The following is a 20,186-nucleotide window of genomic DNA, read 5'->3' on the forward strand; positions in this document are numbered from 1 at the left end:
GAGGAGAGGGCGCCAAGGATTATACGGCAATTGGTAGTGCAGCACTTCAGGCCTGGGACAAGACGAGCTAATTGGCTTTATCGCTGGGCTAGTGCACTCGAACTTTAGATAAATGTTGCATTGTGTAAATATGGACGACCGCGTGTGTGTTTCATCTTGACATATTGTTCGGTGGCTTTTAGCGAAATATATTTGATCGATGAAGCGCTATCCTCGAGCATTTTATCTATTATTGGTCAAAGAATCGTCACTTTCATTTCATGCAAGAATTTGCTATAAAAAAAAAAAAAAAAAAAAAAAAAAAAAAAAAAAAAAAAAAAAAAAAAAAAAAAATAAAACGCTTGCACCGATAACGAAGTAATGCCACTATAGGTCGGGGCCTGAATCTCATTACGAAATTTTCTCCAATTTCTTTGCTATTCAGTGTCGTTAAATGGATTACAACAACATAGATATCTATTTTAACAGCTCTCTTTATTTGATAAGCATCATGTATATGGCGAGAATGTTCTAATGTTCAAATGAATGTTATAATTAGCGTAAGAAAGTGAAAGTATTGTTATTAACGATGTTGTAAAACTTGTCAAATTCGTTGTGACTTTTATTTCTTATCTTTTCTTATCTATAGAATAAGACGCGGATCTCGAAGCCGTGAAAAATACAAGCGAGCGACGATGTATTTTTCTCCCAAGTTACAATTTTTCCTGCAATCGACCGCCAAGAAAGTGAACAAGATCGACACTAGGAGACGACGTATATCGTATCTCGTTACTTTATCGTTATATCATTTTCTCAATATTTCAAGTAAATAATCGTTGTGTCCTGCATGTGTCCTCCGACACATATTCCAGCATTAACTGACAAATGAACATTATCATTAATAATATATCGATTATACATGTATTCACATAAAACATCATCGTTTTCACTTAATTTTGTTATTTGTCAGATCTGTGACTTTACTTATTGCGCAATTACATAATGTACTCGATAGATAATCATCAATAAAATTTCTTATATCATCGTTGTGCTTAAATGAGCGATAATTATGTTAAGCCCTCGTATCCTTTCTCTCGATATACATTTTAATCGTCAATTTGAATAAAGCAAACTGGCTGAGCGCTCGAGCTCTATCTTTCGTTCTGTAAGCATTGGCATTGTCAAAAAATAATTTGAGAATAATAATTACAATAAATTTACATAAAACATAGTAAAAAAAAAATATATATATATATATATATATATATATATATATATATATAAATACTAAATATTACGATAAATTAGCATTTTATTGATTATTTTATTATGTGTACACTTGCCTCGACTATTCTTCAAATTCATTTCTATTGTATATACATCAAATTTTATTACGCGTGATCATATTAAATTTTAATTACATAATTTCTAATAATAGAGATTACTAAATATAAAATAAATACTTTTTCTAAAGAATACCAACTCTGATATGTAATATTTCGTTTTCTCATTTTCTCGATGTTTTTTTCTTTTTTTCTAAGATTCTAAAATCCTACAGAAATAAAATTATTTCATAATTGTTAATCATGTAAATTAAATTGAATGCTATATATATATATATATATATATGTGTGTGTGTGTGTGTGTGCGCGTGCGTGCGCGCGCGCGCATTTAAAGTATTTAAAGTATTTAAATTACAAGTTATTATCACACTACCGGCAAGACAACATATTCAAACATAATATCGGATTTCAATTGGAGAAAGAGTAAAATGTACTATACTTCGTTATATTGGAATTAATATTGCGTACACATATATGGGCTTTAGTTTTATACATATTGCGATCTATCTTCTTTCCTCATTAATGAAAGCTTAAAAATTTTAATATTAAATGTTGAAAAACATATCTAGAGATTTATAGTATTTAGCATAGTTATTACTAGATGGCGCTCGAAACGACATTTTACGTATTAGACATAAGAAAATCTTGGTTTACATTTTGATATGAAACATTTAATTTTTCGCATCATATATAATTATCGGGTAGCTACGGATCTTCTTTTATAGTGTTAAGTTTGTGGTAAAAATATCGTAATAGCAATTTTAAAATATTGTAGTTTTAATATCAAATTTATAAATCGAACTTATACAATTATTAAAGGATTTAAAGACATAAAACTTTTACAGAACTTTTACAAAAATTTTCAGAAAGAAACATTATTTCTGTGTCTAATTAATTATTTTTTGATATTTTTTTTTTTTTTTTTTTTACCAATGTTTGAGTATTCTAATTCAATGAGAAAATTGTTGTTAATTTTTCATTTGTTTATAAATTTAAAATTACATTGTAGAAGAAAAGAAAGGGAAGGAAATCCAACGGAAACAAGTTTTAGTATTGTTTATGCTTATTTATTATAATGTAGTTATGTTCGATAATTTTAATCGAGTGAAATTTTCTTTACGTAATTCAAATTTACATAAGTTTTTAACATATGAATTTTAGCATTTGATGGATTATAAAAATATTAAAAAAAAAAAAAATATTATTGAAATATAGAACGTGTACAATATTTTTATAGAAATGTAAATTATATTCAAATTTAATTTTGGCTTATTTTGAGTGCACGATCAGTTTTTAAATTAATAATTCTTCTAAACAAATGCTTTCGTATATAATATGATTATTGTAAAATCATATTTTTTTAAAAATTATTTTTTTAACAGTTTATTAAAATTATTCGTACTCATCTTTAAAATTGAACTAAAACGAATGACATATTTTTCATTATATACGCTCTGTCAATCATTTATAATGATAACTACGTTGTCTGAAAAATTCCTAAAATAATATCACTTTCAAAAGTATCTTCTAAGAATATTTTACAATCAAGCTTTGACGAAGTAATTCATTCATTTCCACGAAAAATTAACATACTTAGCACATAGAGAGCCGCGTTTAATGACAATGTATCTCGTAACATCAAAACTCACAATAATTATCAGTATTCGATATTAAGAAATTGGAACTTGTATTTGAAGAAACTAATACTAGATTTTCTCGATTAACGCCCAAGTTGTTTTTAGTATCTCTTATCCAGTAAAATGAAGATTCTCGCAATAATTTTATTTGCCTATATTTTCACTACAACCACAGCAGATTCTTTGGATGGTGATGGATTTAAACTAGGTAATTTTTAGGTATATTAATAGCATAACTTGAAAAATTTAAATTATATAAAAGATGCATTCTTATATTAAGATTGAATTTTTGATAGTTAATTTTAATGACTTTCAATAAATCGTCAAGAAAATCTGAATGATAAGTAAATAAATAAAAAGTCCAAAATTATAATATTTACTCACATATTCGTAACCAACGAACTATATTAAAAGATTGCATTAGCTATCTTAAAAAGCTTAGTTATCTCAAAGCTTAATATATATATATATATATATATATATATATATATATATATATTATAAATGATAAAACATATTATAAAAGTATTAAAAAATGTAATCCATTATCATTTGCTATACGTTTTTGGAAATGAGCATTTCATTTATTAAATTAATGATTATTGTTATGTAGTGCAATTTAGTATGACTATATATAATTTAAAAATTGTTTAATTTGATTAAATATGATTAATTATTTCATAAATATGGCAGAAATATTATTTTACTTTGGACTTTCGAGAGGCAAAAGATAAATGTTAATTTGTTTTATACGTGTGGGGAGAAAAAAATTTACCGAAAAATGAACTATTTAAAGGTTTAAAGGCAAAACCTTCGTTTCTAAGAACTTAAATTAAGCGATATTTTCGTCTTCTTACCAAAAAATTTAGTGCAATGGCAAATAACAAGTTTGCTTGGTATTGAACGATATATGTTACTATTTGAGAGAATTTATTTTTTATTTATAGCACCATGAACTACAAATTCACTACAATTAATGTGGTGAATTTTTTTGTATTTAGTAAAAAAAATTTTCTTCAAATGTATTAATATTTCATTTATAAATAATAATGATGAATAGACTATTAATTATATAATGTTTATTGTAGATATCAAGGAGCCATTATTGCATAAGATCCCTCTAAGGGATAAAAAATCTTTAGGAATTGACAAAAATATTAAGAAAGAGTAAGTCATTTAATTTTATTTATTTATTATTTTGACAATGAAGCCGTAAATGCCCTTTATGTAACAAGCCGACTGTTAAACAAACGTGTAGAGATATTAAAAAATCTAATTCAATTTTTATAAGCTTAATCGAAGACCATAAGTAGAATACACGTAGACAATAATTGTTTGTGATTTAAGTGCTCAAGCATAGACTATATTTTACAAATTTTCTAATATGAAATCCAAATCTGTAAACGAATGATGATATATTACATCCAATATCAAATACGCGCAGTTCTTTACGTAATACGGATGTGGATAATGAATATGTATCTCTATAAATTACCGTAAAAATATTTTTAACCGCTAAATTACCATAAGCAAATACTTTATGTACGTTCAATGTATCCTACCCCAGTTCCCCGAAAAATTTATGAAATATTAACAAATCTTATTAGTAGAGACTGGCTCATTAATGGGATGATACATGGATTCGACCATTTTTATACTTACAATTATTATTCAGATAAAGCTGATGCGCATAAAAGTTGAAGTGCAGTGGTTAGGTTAGGCTGAGATTACCTTCGACATTCGATCTCTTCCCGAAGCCCCTTGCTACCTTGCGAGCTATTTGCCATGAGCAAACGGATGGCTAATGAGTAATCAAACGGCTTTTGGGATGGGCGCGTGCGCCGTCCCTTCTGAAATTTCAGATTCGAGCTGAAAACCAAACTGGGCACGATGCTGAAAGTATCGAAGACCATCACGTATAGCGACGGGGGCGGACTAAAGAAAGTCACGGACAAACTTCATTCCAAGCATAAGAAGCAGCCGAGCCGACCGCTGGTGCACGAGGACTCCGTCGATCACCCCATCCCCGGTATTCACAACAAGAGCGATTTCGCGCACCCCCACCCTGCCCCCAAAAACCATCAACTCAGCAACCAGAAGAAGGCTCTCCTCGCCAGTCATAAAAAGGCTATCCTCCTTGGCTATAAGAAGGCTCTCAAGTTCAAAAAGATCCTCTTCCTAAAGAAGATATCCGACATTGTGAGGGCGATCGCCAGCAAGAAGAAAATAGGCCCCCCCTGCTGCCCGACCGGGCCCTGCTGTCCCGGGAGGCAGGGCTAGGGAGCGACGGTTATCGCGCGTTTTATCAGACACGTTATGTCTCGATGACTATAAATTACACAATAATATAGTAGAATGCGTACACGAGCGTTCAATATTTCATTGTTTTGCCTTTTAATTGAATCTGTATGCTGGCACCTTGCCTCGCCTGTCCCTTTTCACCTTTGCACTCAGCCCATTAATGTAACGTTGTTGTTGCATTCAATTATTTTTAGCGCAAATCCTTTTATGTATTTTATATTTTGTAATGTTGTTTTATCGTTGCTTGACAAAAGTTATTAGTTTTATTCTTAGTCAAATGTATTTAATAAGTTTGTGTCTTAAGTACGAGCCAGGAGCATTTTATTGTAATTAGATATCGATATGTAATAATGAGTAATGAGGAGCGCACCTCATCAAACGAATTTATACATATTTTGTTAAAATTCACTGATTTCTTTACAGCCTCAGTCCTGGGTTTATATTTGCATTATCCATACACATAATTAGTTGTTTGTATTTTTCGTAACTTTAAGATTGGATTTATGCAGTTGATGCATTTTTGAATTAAAATTGAATTTGTGAAAAAAAAAAAAAAAACAAAAAATAATACAATTTTGTACGCCTAAGCTATATTTCTGACACTCAACGTACACCAAATTCGAGAAAATATCACACCTTCGGTTCTAAAATAATAAAACACAGCTGGACTTATTGCACCATTATCAAGAACATGGATGATTGCTTCGAACTCGATTCGATATAACGTAGCAAAGCGTAAAGTTTATAAACAATTATCCGACGTGCTTAGTTTATCAATTTTAAAAGCTTTGACTTTTCATATATTAGTAGATAGAGTCTTTGCTCATAAAATAGTAAAACCGAGTGTCTATGGCCTATTGTTTTACAGAATAATGGTAAGAAAGTATAAATTATCGTTATCATGGTAAAAAATTTAATTTTAAGCAAACATTAAATTGTTAGTGAAGCGAAGACTCGTCAAATTCATAAAAGGCAATGCTTTTATGTAATAACGGCATATAGTTTTACGTAATACTATACTTACCTAGGGCTTACAATGCTTCAAATTTCCCCGAAGATTATCCGATATTCTTTAATTTAGAAGTAAACACTTGTAATTTATTAAATTTCCTTTTTTTTTCTTCATATTATTGCGTAAGTATTGGTTTACTTGTCGAGCGTTATATCAAAAGTTAGAATATCAAAAATCGGCATTCATTTCAGCGAAAAGACAGAAGGAAAGCACGCCGAAATGAATATAAGCGTCTAATATCAATAGAAGAGGGCGCATAAACATATTCGGATATATTAATATAGTAAATAATAATTTGAGATTTCGTGAAATTAGTCGTAGAAGGAAAACGAGACTTAAAATATCGTGCCGAGGTATTGGCCAGTTTCATTTGAAATTGACGTTGCATTACCGATGATTAAGCGTATCGGTGAAGCTCCGTGAGACAGTTTTGCAAAAACGCAAAGCTCACTCGTGGGATCAGCGTATTGGCGTAGCGAGCGAGAGCACTTAAAAATACCACGAAAAAGAAATAATTTCACTCGAGGCTTTTAAATCATGCTCACCTCTTCGGTCATTGTCTGTCGGCATAATTCATACATTGCATTACGCATAACCAGTTGGCGTTAAGACACGTACGCCGGAACGCAGAAAGAGAGAGAGAGAGAGAGAGAGAGAGAGAGAGAGAGAGAGAGGGACGCGTTATCCATAAGCATTTCTCAAGTGTCAAAGTTGCGCCTGTTTAAATTAATATCGTCGTCTTGAGCCTTAGAGGAGGATGGCCCTCGAGTATCCGTTAGAGAGCAAAGGAATGGCTATGGTTGGTCGGCACCCAGCGATGGATATTTAGCGCCCGAGGGCCGCTTAGGTGGGAATTTCGCGCGACCTTCGACTCGCCGAGTCGTCGTCCTTGTTGCGTCGAAATGCCGCGAAAGCCTCCCAGCTCTTGAATATTCATCGCGGGATTCCCAGTGCGCGGGCGTGTAGCACTCGGCCTCGCGTGTCACATCTCGAAGTGTCGGTTTACGTCTCCGCGAGCGAAATTCGACATGTCTCGACGATGATCATTTGCCGTTGAATTTGGCGATAAGTACTTTTCAAAAAATAGACCTTTAATGACCCGATCTCGTATAATCGGCTCGACCTCGCTTCTACGTTGGTGAAAATTAAAAAGAGCGTTTCGAAAGATTCGCCTGTCCACTTAATTTTCACCTGGCGACTGCTAACATTTTCCTATCGATCGATACGCTCGAGTATCGCAGTCTATTCTTCCCGTCTATTCTTTCATATTATATATATATATATATATATATATATATATGTTATTCGTCAAATGTTTCACAAATTCGTGTTGACGCTCTAATGATGAGACGCGGGAGGTTGAAACACACAGTTGACTTGACCTTGAGAGTGAGCGACTCCGCTAAATAAATTTCTAATTGCTGCAAAATAAGTCGCGCGCTGTGTATGTATACTCAACGGACGTAATTTTCAATGTAAAATATATGTAAAAATTCTGAAATGCGTATTTTTATGGAGAGTTAGTAATCGGATGAGTACTGACGGAGAAAAAAAAACAGCGCTCTCCCCCATCGAACAAATTTGTTATGGATTTAACAGATCTCTACGAAATAACCTTAATTTTTTATAAATATCAAGAGGGGAAGTACCGAGTTGTACGTATACACATTGCAAAATGCAATTTTCCCATAAAAGTGGAATAAACAATTGCTTCATGTCGACTCGACAATCTTCTATGACGAATTCAGACCAAAATTCTACTCGCAATTCAAATTCCCATGCAACTATACAGATAATTTCATTTTTCATAAAACGAACTTACATTCGTGGAAACTTGACACGTTACCGCCGCATTCCTCGATAATTTAAAACTCGATAAATCCAAAAACATACTATGAAATTCAAGAAAAATTCAGGCGACCTGGTCTTCGGGAGACACGTGGTCTTGCCGCTCGAGTTTCGCGACAAAGAGCTCATGGGCCTCGGTGTAGGCCTAATATACCTTGGCCAGGCGTTACGCTTAAATGAATAATCGCCCGGGCGAGCCTCGGAAGAGAAAAGATAAAAAAGAGGATGGGTGCTTCCGGGGACGTTTGCTAATAGGAAAAGGTCGGTCGGTTGTGTGCGGCTCATCGGCTCCCCGACGTTTACGAAATACGGGCGCGAGAGCGCCCGGGTGAAGGGAGGCGGTGGTATAAGAGTGTCGGCGAGTGCGTCGAGGCGCGACTTTGCAGCAGCCTTCCGTCGATAGGACTCCAGGTAGACATTTTCGGGCAAGACTGCGAGGATGAAGTGGTCGGCACTGGTGGCGATGTTCCTGGCGTTTCTGGCCGGTGGTTGGGGACTCGGCCGACCTGGACTGCCCGACTCCGGAGTCGTCGTCGTCTTCCCGAAATCGACCAGAGGCCTTCGGGACACGGGTACGTTTTTGCCTGGCGCGCTGCCCTGGAAGTGAAATGGAGCGGCGCGGCTGAAGGGGCCGGCGGCGGTTGTCGGCGAGACGGTGGCGGTGACGGTGGCGGAGGTGCTAGGGAATACCGTTGCGCAATCGTTGCACTTTCCGCGTGACGGTGGGCCCATTATGAAAGTAAACAAGGATTCGTTGCGAAAAGCGGGGAACTTCGGTTTAATAATCATCGAGACGAGTGTGCTTTTGCTTTACACTTTTAACTAACAATGGCCGCTAACTGGAGCCTTACGAATGTATTTACGTTGACGTAGAAATAGTTATTTCGTTACATTGCTTTCGGAAATTTCAACACGTTGCTTCGCCGTTATATTGGATTTAGATTAAATTAATTCAATAGATTATCTTCGTTTAGAGATAAACTTAAACGTAAAACGGTAACATCACAGATTATTTACGCTGCTATTACAGTTGATTGGGGAATTCACGAATTTCCAATTCGGCTTATAAGTATTGAAAGATATCGGAATATCGATGCGTTTAAAGAACTTAATTTAGGCATGTTTGTTGTCTTTTACAGTGAATATTTTAATGATATTATTAAGTTGAAGAACTAAAGTAAAATATGGCATTCTTTCAAAAATAGTTTGCTTTTACATAATATTAACATATCTTGAATTACTCAAAGAGGAAAAATCCATATTATTTCTATTTATACTGAGTTATAAATCATATACCATACGTAACATATAAAATTATTGTAATATTTAAAAAATCGAAGGCATATCGATAAAATTCTTACCTTCAAAATATTTCTTTAAAATGTCATTATTATTTGCAATTCTAATGATTTAATTTACGAATAATTTTTTATTTAAAAAGGTCTAGCTAGCTAAGCTATTGGTATTTAATATTGCATAAGTCACTTTTTTCATTTCCCCATTTAAGATGATTCGCCGACACTTTTCCATACCCAACCATCCCATAATATTTTCTCCGCGTAACTATAAAAATTGAGAAAACAATTTCTAGTATAATGTTAAAAATGTTTATTAACCCATAGAATATCGTAGTACAGTGTTGTTCTTTTACAGAATGTTTTATCACCTACTATAATTTTATAAATGCAGCAGTCTTATTTTCAAATAAGATATTCCTTAAAGATAAAATAAAATAAATTATTAAGCGTAATGAAAATTTTATTAAAATCCTTGCTAAAATTGTCGGATAAGTTGTACGATTTAATGATTAGTAAAAGCTTTAGCAACCAAGGAGATACGTAATTTTTTAAAATTAATGAACAGTAAGACATAATTTTTGTACGATGATTGTTTAAATATTTACTTAAATTTGGATTATTCGATATTGTAGGTTCTCATTAAATTCCAGCTATTTTTTCACTTAATAAAACTTAATTGCATCCACGACGAATGCTATGCCCTTTACGATTTACGATCTTTCATGCACGGTTTGAATTATTATAAAAGTATTATTAAAAACCAGTTAATGAGCAGCAGAATGCCTAATGGAAAAATACAGACAAGTAGTAATATAATATAATGAAAAATTCTCAGTTGAACGAATACTTTAATATATATTCAATTAACTCTTTAGATTAAAATCTAATGTATATTCTATTTTTATTCTTATATTACGCTTTAACGATTTAATATATAATAATAATCACTTTCTTAAAAACTCTAGTATTTTCTAATAAAATATTCGTATTACGTAAATTATTTATAGTGTGTCTGTTTGTTAAATATTTTGTTTAATGTAAAGTGATATGAATTCCTATTACTTATTATTATTCAGTATTAACTGCTATTGCTCTGTGTACTGTTCTGAAATTTCGCAGTTACAGTATTGTTTTACAGATTGGAAATTAGTTTAGTTTTAAACGTTAATGTTTGGTGAAAATTATTAGGAAAGAAACAATATTTTATTACTTTAATAGTCAATGTGATTATTGATAGTTTTGAATATTTACTTATCAAACGACGCGATTTAAAATTACTACCGCAAGATTAATGTAATTGAAATTTTCTTATATGACAAATAAAGATATTGATGAAAAACATTAATATTTTATTATGTTTATAATATAAATTATTTATAATAGAAAAATTACACTACTGTCTTTAGATTTATTAAAAAACAAAACAAAAACAAAAAAAAACAAAAAAAAAATACAAAAAACAAAAACTTATTTGAAAAAGCATTATTTTCAATAATTTCTGTATATTGTCTAGTAGCGATTTGTCATTTTATAGTCGATCAAAGTGATCAAAGTGTCGACTAAAAAGTGCATTCGATATTATAAGTCATTCGATTTAGTCAATTTATATGCCATCTTCATTAATATCCTGATTAAATTATCCATTTTTAACAAAATTAATATATTATGAATTATCGTGTATATTATGAGAAGTAAGTGCTAGATCAAACGAAACTTCAACATATCGTCAACTTATGAAAAATGAGAAACTTTACCGTCAACATTGCATCATCGAGTCATTCACGAGATCGTATTAAAAAAAAAAAAAAAAAAAAAAAAAAAAAAAAATCACACATCAACGCAACGAGAGAGTAGCCAAAATACAACGAACTAACAGGAGAAATTTTAATTCTCCTTCTCATCGGTCCGCTCTCATCCGTTTCATTCGACTTTCTCACATTGATGCACGATTTTGCACGCTTTCGCAACATTCGTTCAACTCATTCGCCTGCCCACCATACTCTCCGACACCTCTGTTTCAATACTTGGAAGACAGAAGTTATCAAGCTATCGTTACTAATCCATCATAAGTCACAGTGTGCGTTTACTATCCCCAGTCATCACCTTTGTCCAAGTTCGTATTTTTACACCTCTAATTCGCAATCCCTGTTCTCTGGTTGAGTATCTCTGATCAAGTATTTTCAAATATATTTACGTAAACATAAAAAATAAGATCGAAATAGCATAATAATAAAAAATCAAGCTCAAATAGATAATTTGAAGCAATTCCTTTGTCTTTCGCTAAAATGCTGGTTTAGCAAGACAATGGCTATTACGAAGAAGAACATATACATTTCTTTCTTTTACCATCGCAGTCCTGAGACGTAAGCAGCGCTCCGTAAATAACGATTACGAGGATTATGGAGACGACGGTGGTCCCGAAGCCCGGCATTTCAAGCGCAAGCTCAAGTACAAATTTCGTCCTAACAATTACGGTCTAGGATACGGTGGTTTTGGATGTCGTAAGTTGCATGGCTGCGGAGGCTTCGGAGGGTAAGACCAATGCTTTGATCGATCTAATGCAATTGTTAATAAAATATCATTGGGGAATGGTTCAATCTCTAAATGAAAACAAGACAACGTCACGTTTTATATAATATACGAATATTTTTACCCAAGCCGACATAATTATGTAATCTTATTTGTTCTGTTTCTTTTTCTTTTTTTTTTTTTTTTTTTTTTTTTTTTTTTGTCAATACTTTACAACATTTCGCGTATTAACAACCGAAAGAGACGGGCCCACACGAGGCTGAATAACATTTTAGAAGCCGCAGCCTCATTTACGAGGCAAAAAACAAATTAAATTTCAGCATAGGTGCTAACTATATTTTAAATAATGGGAAACCTAGAATTCTAAACTATTGCTTTAGTAACTTAAAATTCAAAGAGCTAATAATTATATTTAAACGTATAATGTGGCACCGCCCTAGACAGACAATATTTTTACACTAATTTATTAAAATAATAATTCATTCGGATAGTTTGATCTCTGCCGTAAAATAAAAAAAATTAGGTATCTTATTGGCAATCGACACTTTAAGGGAAAATAATAAAAAGACTTATAATCAGTTAATAGTTTGACGTAAAATGATAATTTACCATTTGTCTTCTATCCCCTAGAGAATTATTTGCATATTTACATATCGAAACTTTCAAATACTAAAATGATATTTAAATTATTTCAATATACTTTAAAAGTTTTAGTACCTTCGTAACTATATCAATACAACAAGAATAATGATTATTTATTAAAATTAATTAAAACCATCGTTCAAAGCAACTGATTAAATGAAGTTAAAATCATTTTGTTTCTTGTACAGTGTAAAGTCTCTTGAAAAATGTCTTTCTAAATGTCTTTGTAAATTGACCGTTGTATAATCTGCCATTTATAACACTCCATTATTATCCGTTACATATAGAAAATTATTATTGTTTATAACCGAGCGATGTCTAAACAAATACCAAGTATTCATTCATATGTATAATATATAATAATAGCTTTCTGTAAATTATTATCGTTTAAGAAACTTATCGTAACAAAATATCTTATTTATATTTAGAATATGATGTAAATATTACATGCAGTGACATAATTTTACGAAACGCTTGAATTAAATTTATAGTAAAGGAATCGAGATGCATGTTTTATGATTATTTGCAAAATTCACATCTTTCATCTGTCTGAAACAAAAAAAAATATATATATTCCTTTTGTTTAATAATATCCGTCTTCGGTAATACAACGATTAATTACGACTTTCTTACGTAAAAACCCTATTCCTATTGGGCAATGCTAGTCGGTATAAACGCAATTATATAATCGAAAAAGCAAATATAATAGATTAAGTTAAACAAATTCGGAATAAATTATGAATAAACAAGGCATTTGTTCGATCTGTACGGTTAAAGGTGGCATCAGCCGCATTATGGAGGTGGGCCGGTCGCAGCTGCATTCGCAGGTTCAGGACACGGCTACGGAGGACATTACGGAGGCTGGAATCCCGGCTGGAATTATGGCGGCGGTCTCGGTGGCGGATTTGGCAGACCCGGACCCCACTCCCAGGTGGCGAGTTGGAATATCGGGCCCTTCCAGGGTGCATTCGGTTATGCCCACGCCGGTTAAGTCACAACCATGATAATGCATATCGCAGTCTGCTTTTACCGTTCACCCTTGCTTTTAAAATAATGGTGAACAAAAAGAAAAAAAAATAATCATCTCATTTCCTCGGCTCCTCCGAATTTCCGAACTTTAATGTGCTACATTGCGAATTTAGCGAATCGAAAAATCTGTACAAGAGATATAACGTAATATCCCGACTGCTGCTTTTTACGTGCAAATATTACGGATTTCTCTTTCGTTCGGTTAGTATTTAATATGACTTTGAGACGTGACTTTTGCCTTTTAAAGACCATGCCTGACTCTACCAATAGCAATTAACACTTTTTACAAATTCATTCTTAAGCAAAGATATACTTTTGAAATACAATAGGATGTTTAATATTATGTCTGTGTATATATATTTATTTATAAGAAATTTACAGTCATTGCTAGAAAAAAATTTTAAACATATAGCACGTGATGTTATAAATATTGCTATAAGCTCTATTAATGTAAGAGTATTTTTATTTTAGACCAAATTTATTAAAGTTAGAGCATTATATACTAATTCTTTGTCTATTCATTGTTAAGGTGTGATATTCTGAATATATTCAGAATAGGCGATAATAGAATCATTAGTTTAATGCGTTTATTTGTATTACTGAAACACTTTGTTATTCATCTTTGTATAAAAATTAATAATAATGAAAAAATAAATAAATAAATAAAAAATCTGTTATCGACATAGACAAATATACTAATCTCGTTCTCATTACGGATTAATTTCTACAAATTATTCTACAAATAATTATTCTACTAATTATTCTACTAATTATTTCTACAAAATATTAAGCTTATTAATAAATTTTTCACTATTTTAAAATAATTATTACCTCATTTTTATTTTAGAATGTTGTATCGAAATATTGATATAATAAAAATAATTTTATTTTTAACAAAGCTGTTATTACTACAATTTTTATTTCACAAGTTACTACAATCATTACTATCAAATTTTTTATCACGGTATTTCGAAAAATCGTGTTATTACATTTATCTCCGTATGCAAAAAATTTCTTTAATAATTATCGCTGCATATATTACGTATTTTAAAAGTTAAAAGTAATTTTATTTAGTTTTAATACAAATTAACTAATGCATTTACATTTTAAGTTCCATCTTGGGTGATAAGCTATCCCTCCGATAATAAGCAACGTATTCTCTTCTTTCGTGGACAATTACTTCCAATCAATTTATTGCCATGAACGAACATTAATTACTCATAAGCATATGGTTTCATGCCGTGCCGAAACGAGCTTATTAAGTGCGATTAAAGACGTATCAACTCAATGATATCGGGTCTATGAAAATATAATCGAATGCCGCGTTTCATAGCCACGAACACGCTTATTTTTATTGCGAATCTTCTCGGCAACATACGCATGGCCCTTCTCATTATGTGCAAATTCGATGCACCAACGGCCGCGATAAACGAGCAACAAAAGCGAATAATTGCAAATGCCGGGGCAATCAGCGGCGTAGTTGAAAAGTGCCGAGACACGAAAAGCTCTTAATATATGTGTACCCACAGCTCGGCTAAATAATTTGACGTTGATTACACGAAACGCCAACAGGAATTGGTGTGAAAGTGCACGATTCCATTCGCAGTGACAATTCGCCAGTCTCCAATGGGGATGGAAAGCCGTCGCGACAACACACTTTCCTTACCATTGCACTTGAATCGTCGTAAGCGAAACCCGTTGCGTCGCTCTCCCCCGTTCAAGCCGTTATGGAGCGATTTTTTCTCCTTCTCTCTCGGGTATTGCAACACTCGCCGATTTGCATGCATTACATGGCACATTTTGCACCTTCCTGTGCGTGCATTCTGCACGCAGATGAAAGTGACAAGACAAAGAAAGATCGACGCTTCCGCAGTGGAATGAAAATCAAAACAGACGCGATTCATATAATGCAGTCTGGCCGTCGATCCCGACGAGCGCAACACATTGATACGCTTGGCATGCGCGCGTATATGTGCCTCACGACCGGTTTGACCGTCGATTTACAATATGCCCTCTTCTTATACAGGGTGTTTCCAGGACGCGGGATCCAACCTCTTCGCAAATATTAAGTCCGGACTTCGTCAGCCTCAAAGCCATATGATATTCCAGTAGTATCTGTAATGTCGACTGCATTTGTCTGGAAAATATGCCATTTGCTATTTAGTTGGATTTTAGGACGAAGGGAAAATTATATTACGTGTCAGAATGAGTTTGCGTTCGTCTAACGGGAGGAAGAAAACAGCAGGATGGATTGATTATTCGATACGTGCAGGTTTATGTGGATTTTGTAAGATTTGTAAGACACAAAAGCTTGCACTTGACTTAGTTGAGTAGTAAAAATTTTAAATAAATCCTGTTCATATACTTCTGACTAACTAATTTACTGAATTTTGATGGAAACATCTAAGCAGATTATATAAGCCCTCTGTAAAAACATCATATAATCCTCTTTATCATATGATTTTTATTAACTTATGATTATAAATATTATTAAAATTATTTCATCTCAAATTAATAAATTTCTTTTTAATCGCTTATGGAAGCACGTATAATTGGAGTAATTATGCACAAATCCAGCGAAAACACGATAAAATTATTACTCATATTGCGCCGTAAATTAGAGAAATGTACGTATATGTAAATTGTGAGATTTTTTCTCAAATGTAGTTATTAATTCTATGAATTATAGTAAATAATGAATTTATTATTTATTCATTTATTTACAATTTCAATTTAAGAAACAATTATAAATAAATTTGTTTCAATCTCAACTTATTGTGGATTTTGAATACTTTTTAAAATGTGGCATATAATTTTGTTTGTAAAAAAAAGTCTAAAGATAGAAAAATATTTAATTTACATATATCAATATAAAAATACAAACAAAACGTTCGTATATAAAACAAAAAGTTGAACATAAATACTTCAAATCCGAATAATTAGAATTTTTTTTAATATACTTCAAACGTTATAGAGTTAATATTACCCTGAAGATGATCTGAATTTAAAATTACAATCTTTTTCAAAAAATATTTTTTATTTAAATGAAAAACGCAATAAATATGAGCAAATAGTTTGTTTATTATTTGACACTTTAAAAGCTATTTAATATGTTTTAATCTTTAATAGTAATGTATGAATATATATATATATGTATGTATGTATGTATGTTTCGAAATATTCGATTTTTCAGTATTGTTACTATTAATTCACCTTTGGCTGTGTTTATACTTTCAATGAAAGTAGACATGAATAGAAAAAAGAAGAATTTTATTCTAATTAATACATGTATAGTGTTATAAGGCTATAATTTATATTATTTGCAACTCGATTGAATTATTGTACATAATGAGGAATACTGATCTTTAATAGCTTTAAATTATTATAAATTGTCATTGATAATAAAATAACTGAAATATTAGAGCCAATCTTATGCTAATAGTTTGATCATTTTAAGCATTTAATATTTTTTACAGTACGAAGAAGTTGTTAAAATTTGCAAAAATCTACTCTTCGTAAGACTTAAAAATGAACTTGAATAATACGTCGAATGTATTCTCGTGTTCTTATGCATTGGGAACAAAATTTTGCGAGGAGTGTGAAACCGTTAGGTTTCTCAAACTTTCACCGCACACCCCCTTGTTCTTTCTATACTGCCTCATCTGGTCAAGAAGTGAAATTCTTGTTGAGATAATGAGACAGAATAAAGATGAAGAAATTAAACCTCGGCGAGTGAGGTTATGTACAGAATGTTCACGGCCGTTTAAACATCAATTGTTTGAATTAGCTACAAACATAATTTGACTCATCAACTCAATTTCTTGTCATACATTCACTCAATATTAAGCCATATAATGTAATTGCGAAAATTTAAAATTATTTGTCAAGAGGCTAGTTATTTTAGTAAAATTAAAAATTCTACTACTTGAATCTCGTCTTCATTTTTTGCAGAAATCAACAGATTTATTTGTATGCGTTATTGCAATATCGTGTGATAGCGTGAATAAATATAATAATCGCATATTAGGAGCGTAAGTGATTGTTGAAATTCTTCATAATTAGAAGATTTGTAATACGCTGTAATTTTTCACGAGCTAATAATAACTCGTTACGCCTAACGAATGAAATTATCTAAAAGCTCTATCTATTCACTAAATTTCCGTGCATTCGATGTTTTATTTGAAATTGAGTGTAAGAAGAAGGTTCCAAACTAAAGTTTCATGCTTTAATAATTTTGGCATTTTACCTTGGCCAGTTTAATTTACTCGATACATTATAAATCTGTGTTGGATTAAGAATTTATCGTCCTCTTAAAAAATGAGTAAGACACGCGTACGTGCGACTTGCCAAAGAGAATTTATCGCAATTAAAATTGGATGGATGCGCATTGCAAGAAACCTCGGCGTTACGCCCACTTCCGCTCGTTATTATGTTACTATGTTTTATTTATTGTTTTATTTGTTTATTTTTTTTTTTGCAAGAAAACAAATTTCCCAACCACTTTTCCAGGCCTCGCTGTTATTCACTATTTGTTATGAGACCGTTAGTCCATAATCCAAAGACAATCGCCCGCATAATCTCCCACGAAGAGATTGGAGCTGTACCGCGAGGACACCCTGTAGGTGGGCCCTACTCCACCTTCTCCCACCCGGCGGGGCTTTAAAAGCCGCGGAGGTATCCTTGGTCTCTCTACGCCCGACCGTCTGGAGCTCGCCGCTGAGAACCGAGATCGCGAGGGGCAGAAGATTCTTTGCCTTTTTTTGCTTCCTCTACCCCCGTATCGCTCGCTCTCTCTCCCTCCCTCTCTCTCTCTCTCTCTCTCTCCCCCTCTCTCTCTCTCTCTCTTGTCTCCACCCCTCCCTCCACCCAATCCTTCCCGGGGCCGTACACCCTCTCTCACTCTCTCTCTCTCTCTCTCTCTCTCTCTCTCTCTCTTCGACTCCTCTCTTTTGTCCTTTCCTTTTCACACGTTCTCCCCCTTCTTGGACGACGACGATGCGAGCGAGGCATTCACCTCGGCTCCGCTGAGAAGGGCAGTCCCTGGTACAATGGCCCTTGCCTCTGTGTGTGCGTTCTATCGCTCATGCACGCACCTACCGACGAAAATATTCCGAGAGATGCAACCCTTTACCGATGCGAAACTCGGTGCACCTCGGAGGCTGCGCGGAGCGAGAACCGCCAGCAGGTTCTTCGTCTCCGGCGCGACATTTTAAATAGACATAGGGGGGCAGCGAGGCCCCGAGACTCCGGGCTTCGTTATAATAATTTAGGTGCATTGCACCCTCGGGGCCCTTTTGCGCCGTTTGTGAACGCGAGACGGGCATACGGGTGGGAAGGGAGTTTGGTCCGCGAGACGAACGGAAGTGATCGTCGCCGCTTGCCTTTGTGCTGCGTACGTCTCGTCCGATAAATCGCGGGACTCGCCCTCTTCACCACCACCACCACCACCACCACCACCACCACCACCACCACCACCACCACCACCACCACCACCACCACCACCACCACCACCACCACCACCACCACCACCACCACCACCACCACCACCACCACCACCACCACCACCACCACCACCACCACCACCACCACCACCACCACCACCACCACCACCACCACCACCACCACCACCACCACCACCACCACCACCACCACCACCACCACCACCACCACCACCACCACCACCACCACCACCACCACCACCACCACCACCACCACCACCACCACCACCACCACCACCACCACCACCACCACCACCACCACCACCACCACCACCACCACCACCACCACCACCACCACCACCACCACCACCACCACCACCACCACCACCACCACCACCACCACCACCACCACCACCACCACCACCACCACCACCACCACCACCACCACCACCACCACCACCACCACCACCACCACCACCACCACCACCACCACCACCACCACCACCACCACCACCACCACCACCACCACCACCACCACCACCACCACCACCACCACCACCACCATCCCACCTGGCCACCGCCATCCCACCATCCCACCATCCCACCAAACGACCAGCCTCCACCTCGTTCCCCCGGTACTTTAACGGGTGAACGTCCGGCGCGATAACAGATGGGCCGCCATCCGATACTCTTTGCCTCTCTCCTCTCCATTCCTTTCCTCACCGCGCCACACCGCTCCACTCCGCCACTCTTCCTTCCTCTCATTCTTACGCTCTTTTTCAGAACACACTGGCTCAGCCTCTTCGATTTTCAATATCCTCCCTATCCTTCTCGCTATCCTTCTCTCTACGACAATACCGTTCGCTAGTACTGCCTTTATCGAAGGTAACGAGATTATTCGCGCGCGCGCGCACTCCTACACCGCCAGACGCACGCCCCGTTCGCGGATTCGTATGACAGGCACCAACTCAGCATCGAGCGCTTATTTCGAATCTAATGAGCGCCGTTGCTTTGACCATCGACCATACTGATCGGCAATATTTCCATTCTGCGCACGAGCTGCGCTATCGCTGTTATCGACGCGCGGCAATCCTTCGAATTATCCTGAAAATTATGAGTAAAATTCATTT

At 34.8% G+C, this 20,186-nt stretch overlaps 1 protein-coding gene across 1 annotated transcript; it reads left to right on the forward strand.

The window, feature by feature from the left end:
• The first annotated feature begins 8,480 nt into the window (after positions 1-8,480).
• On the forward strand, positions 8,481-15,699 carry LOC105360556 (heterogeneous nuclear ribonucleoprotein A3 homolog 1-like). Its single transcript, XM_011497490.1, has 4 exons — positions 8,481-8,692; positions 11,773-11,950; positions 13,367-13,592; positions 15,645-15,699. Exons 1-3 carry the CDS (start codon positions 8,560-8,562, stop codon positions 13,578-13,580), a joined length of 525 nt encoding a protein of 174 aa, XP_011495792.1. The 5' UTR covers positions 8,481-8,559; the 3' UTR covers positions 13,581-13,592; positions 15,645-15,699.
• The last annotated feature ends 4,487 nt before the right edge of the window (positions 15,700-20,186 follow it).

The sequence above is a fragment of the Ceratosolen solmsi genome, unplaced genomic scaffold, assembly GCF_000503995.2.
Source record: "Ceratosolen solmsi marchali unplaced genomic scaffold, CerSol_1.0 scaffold47, whole genome shotgun sequence".
NCBI classification, from domain to species: Eukaryota; Metazoa; Arthropoda; class Insecta; order Hymenoptera; family Agaonidae; genus Ceratosolen; species Ceratosolen solmsi.

Coding starts and splice junctions, on each gene's coding strand:
- LOC105360556 (XM_011497490.1), top strand. CDS start 8,560: ATGAAGTGGTCGGCACTGGTGGCGATGTTCCTGGCGTTTCTGGCCGGT. Junction 8,693..11,772: donor CAGAGGCCTTCGGGACACGG/GTACGTTTTTGC, acceptor TTACCATCGCAG/TCCTGAGACGTAAGCAGCGC. Junction 11,951..13,366: donor GGCTGCGGAGGCTTCGGAGG/GTAAGACCAATG, acceptor GTACGGTTAAAG/GTGGCATCAGCCGCATTATG.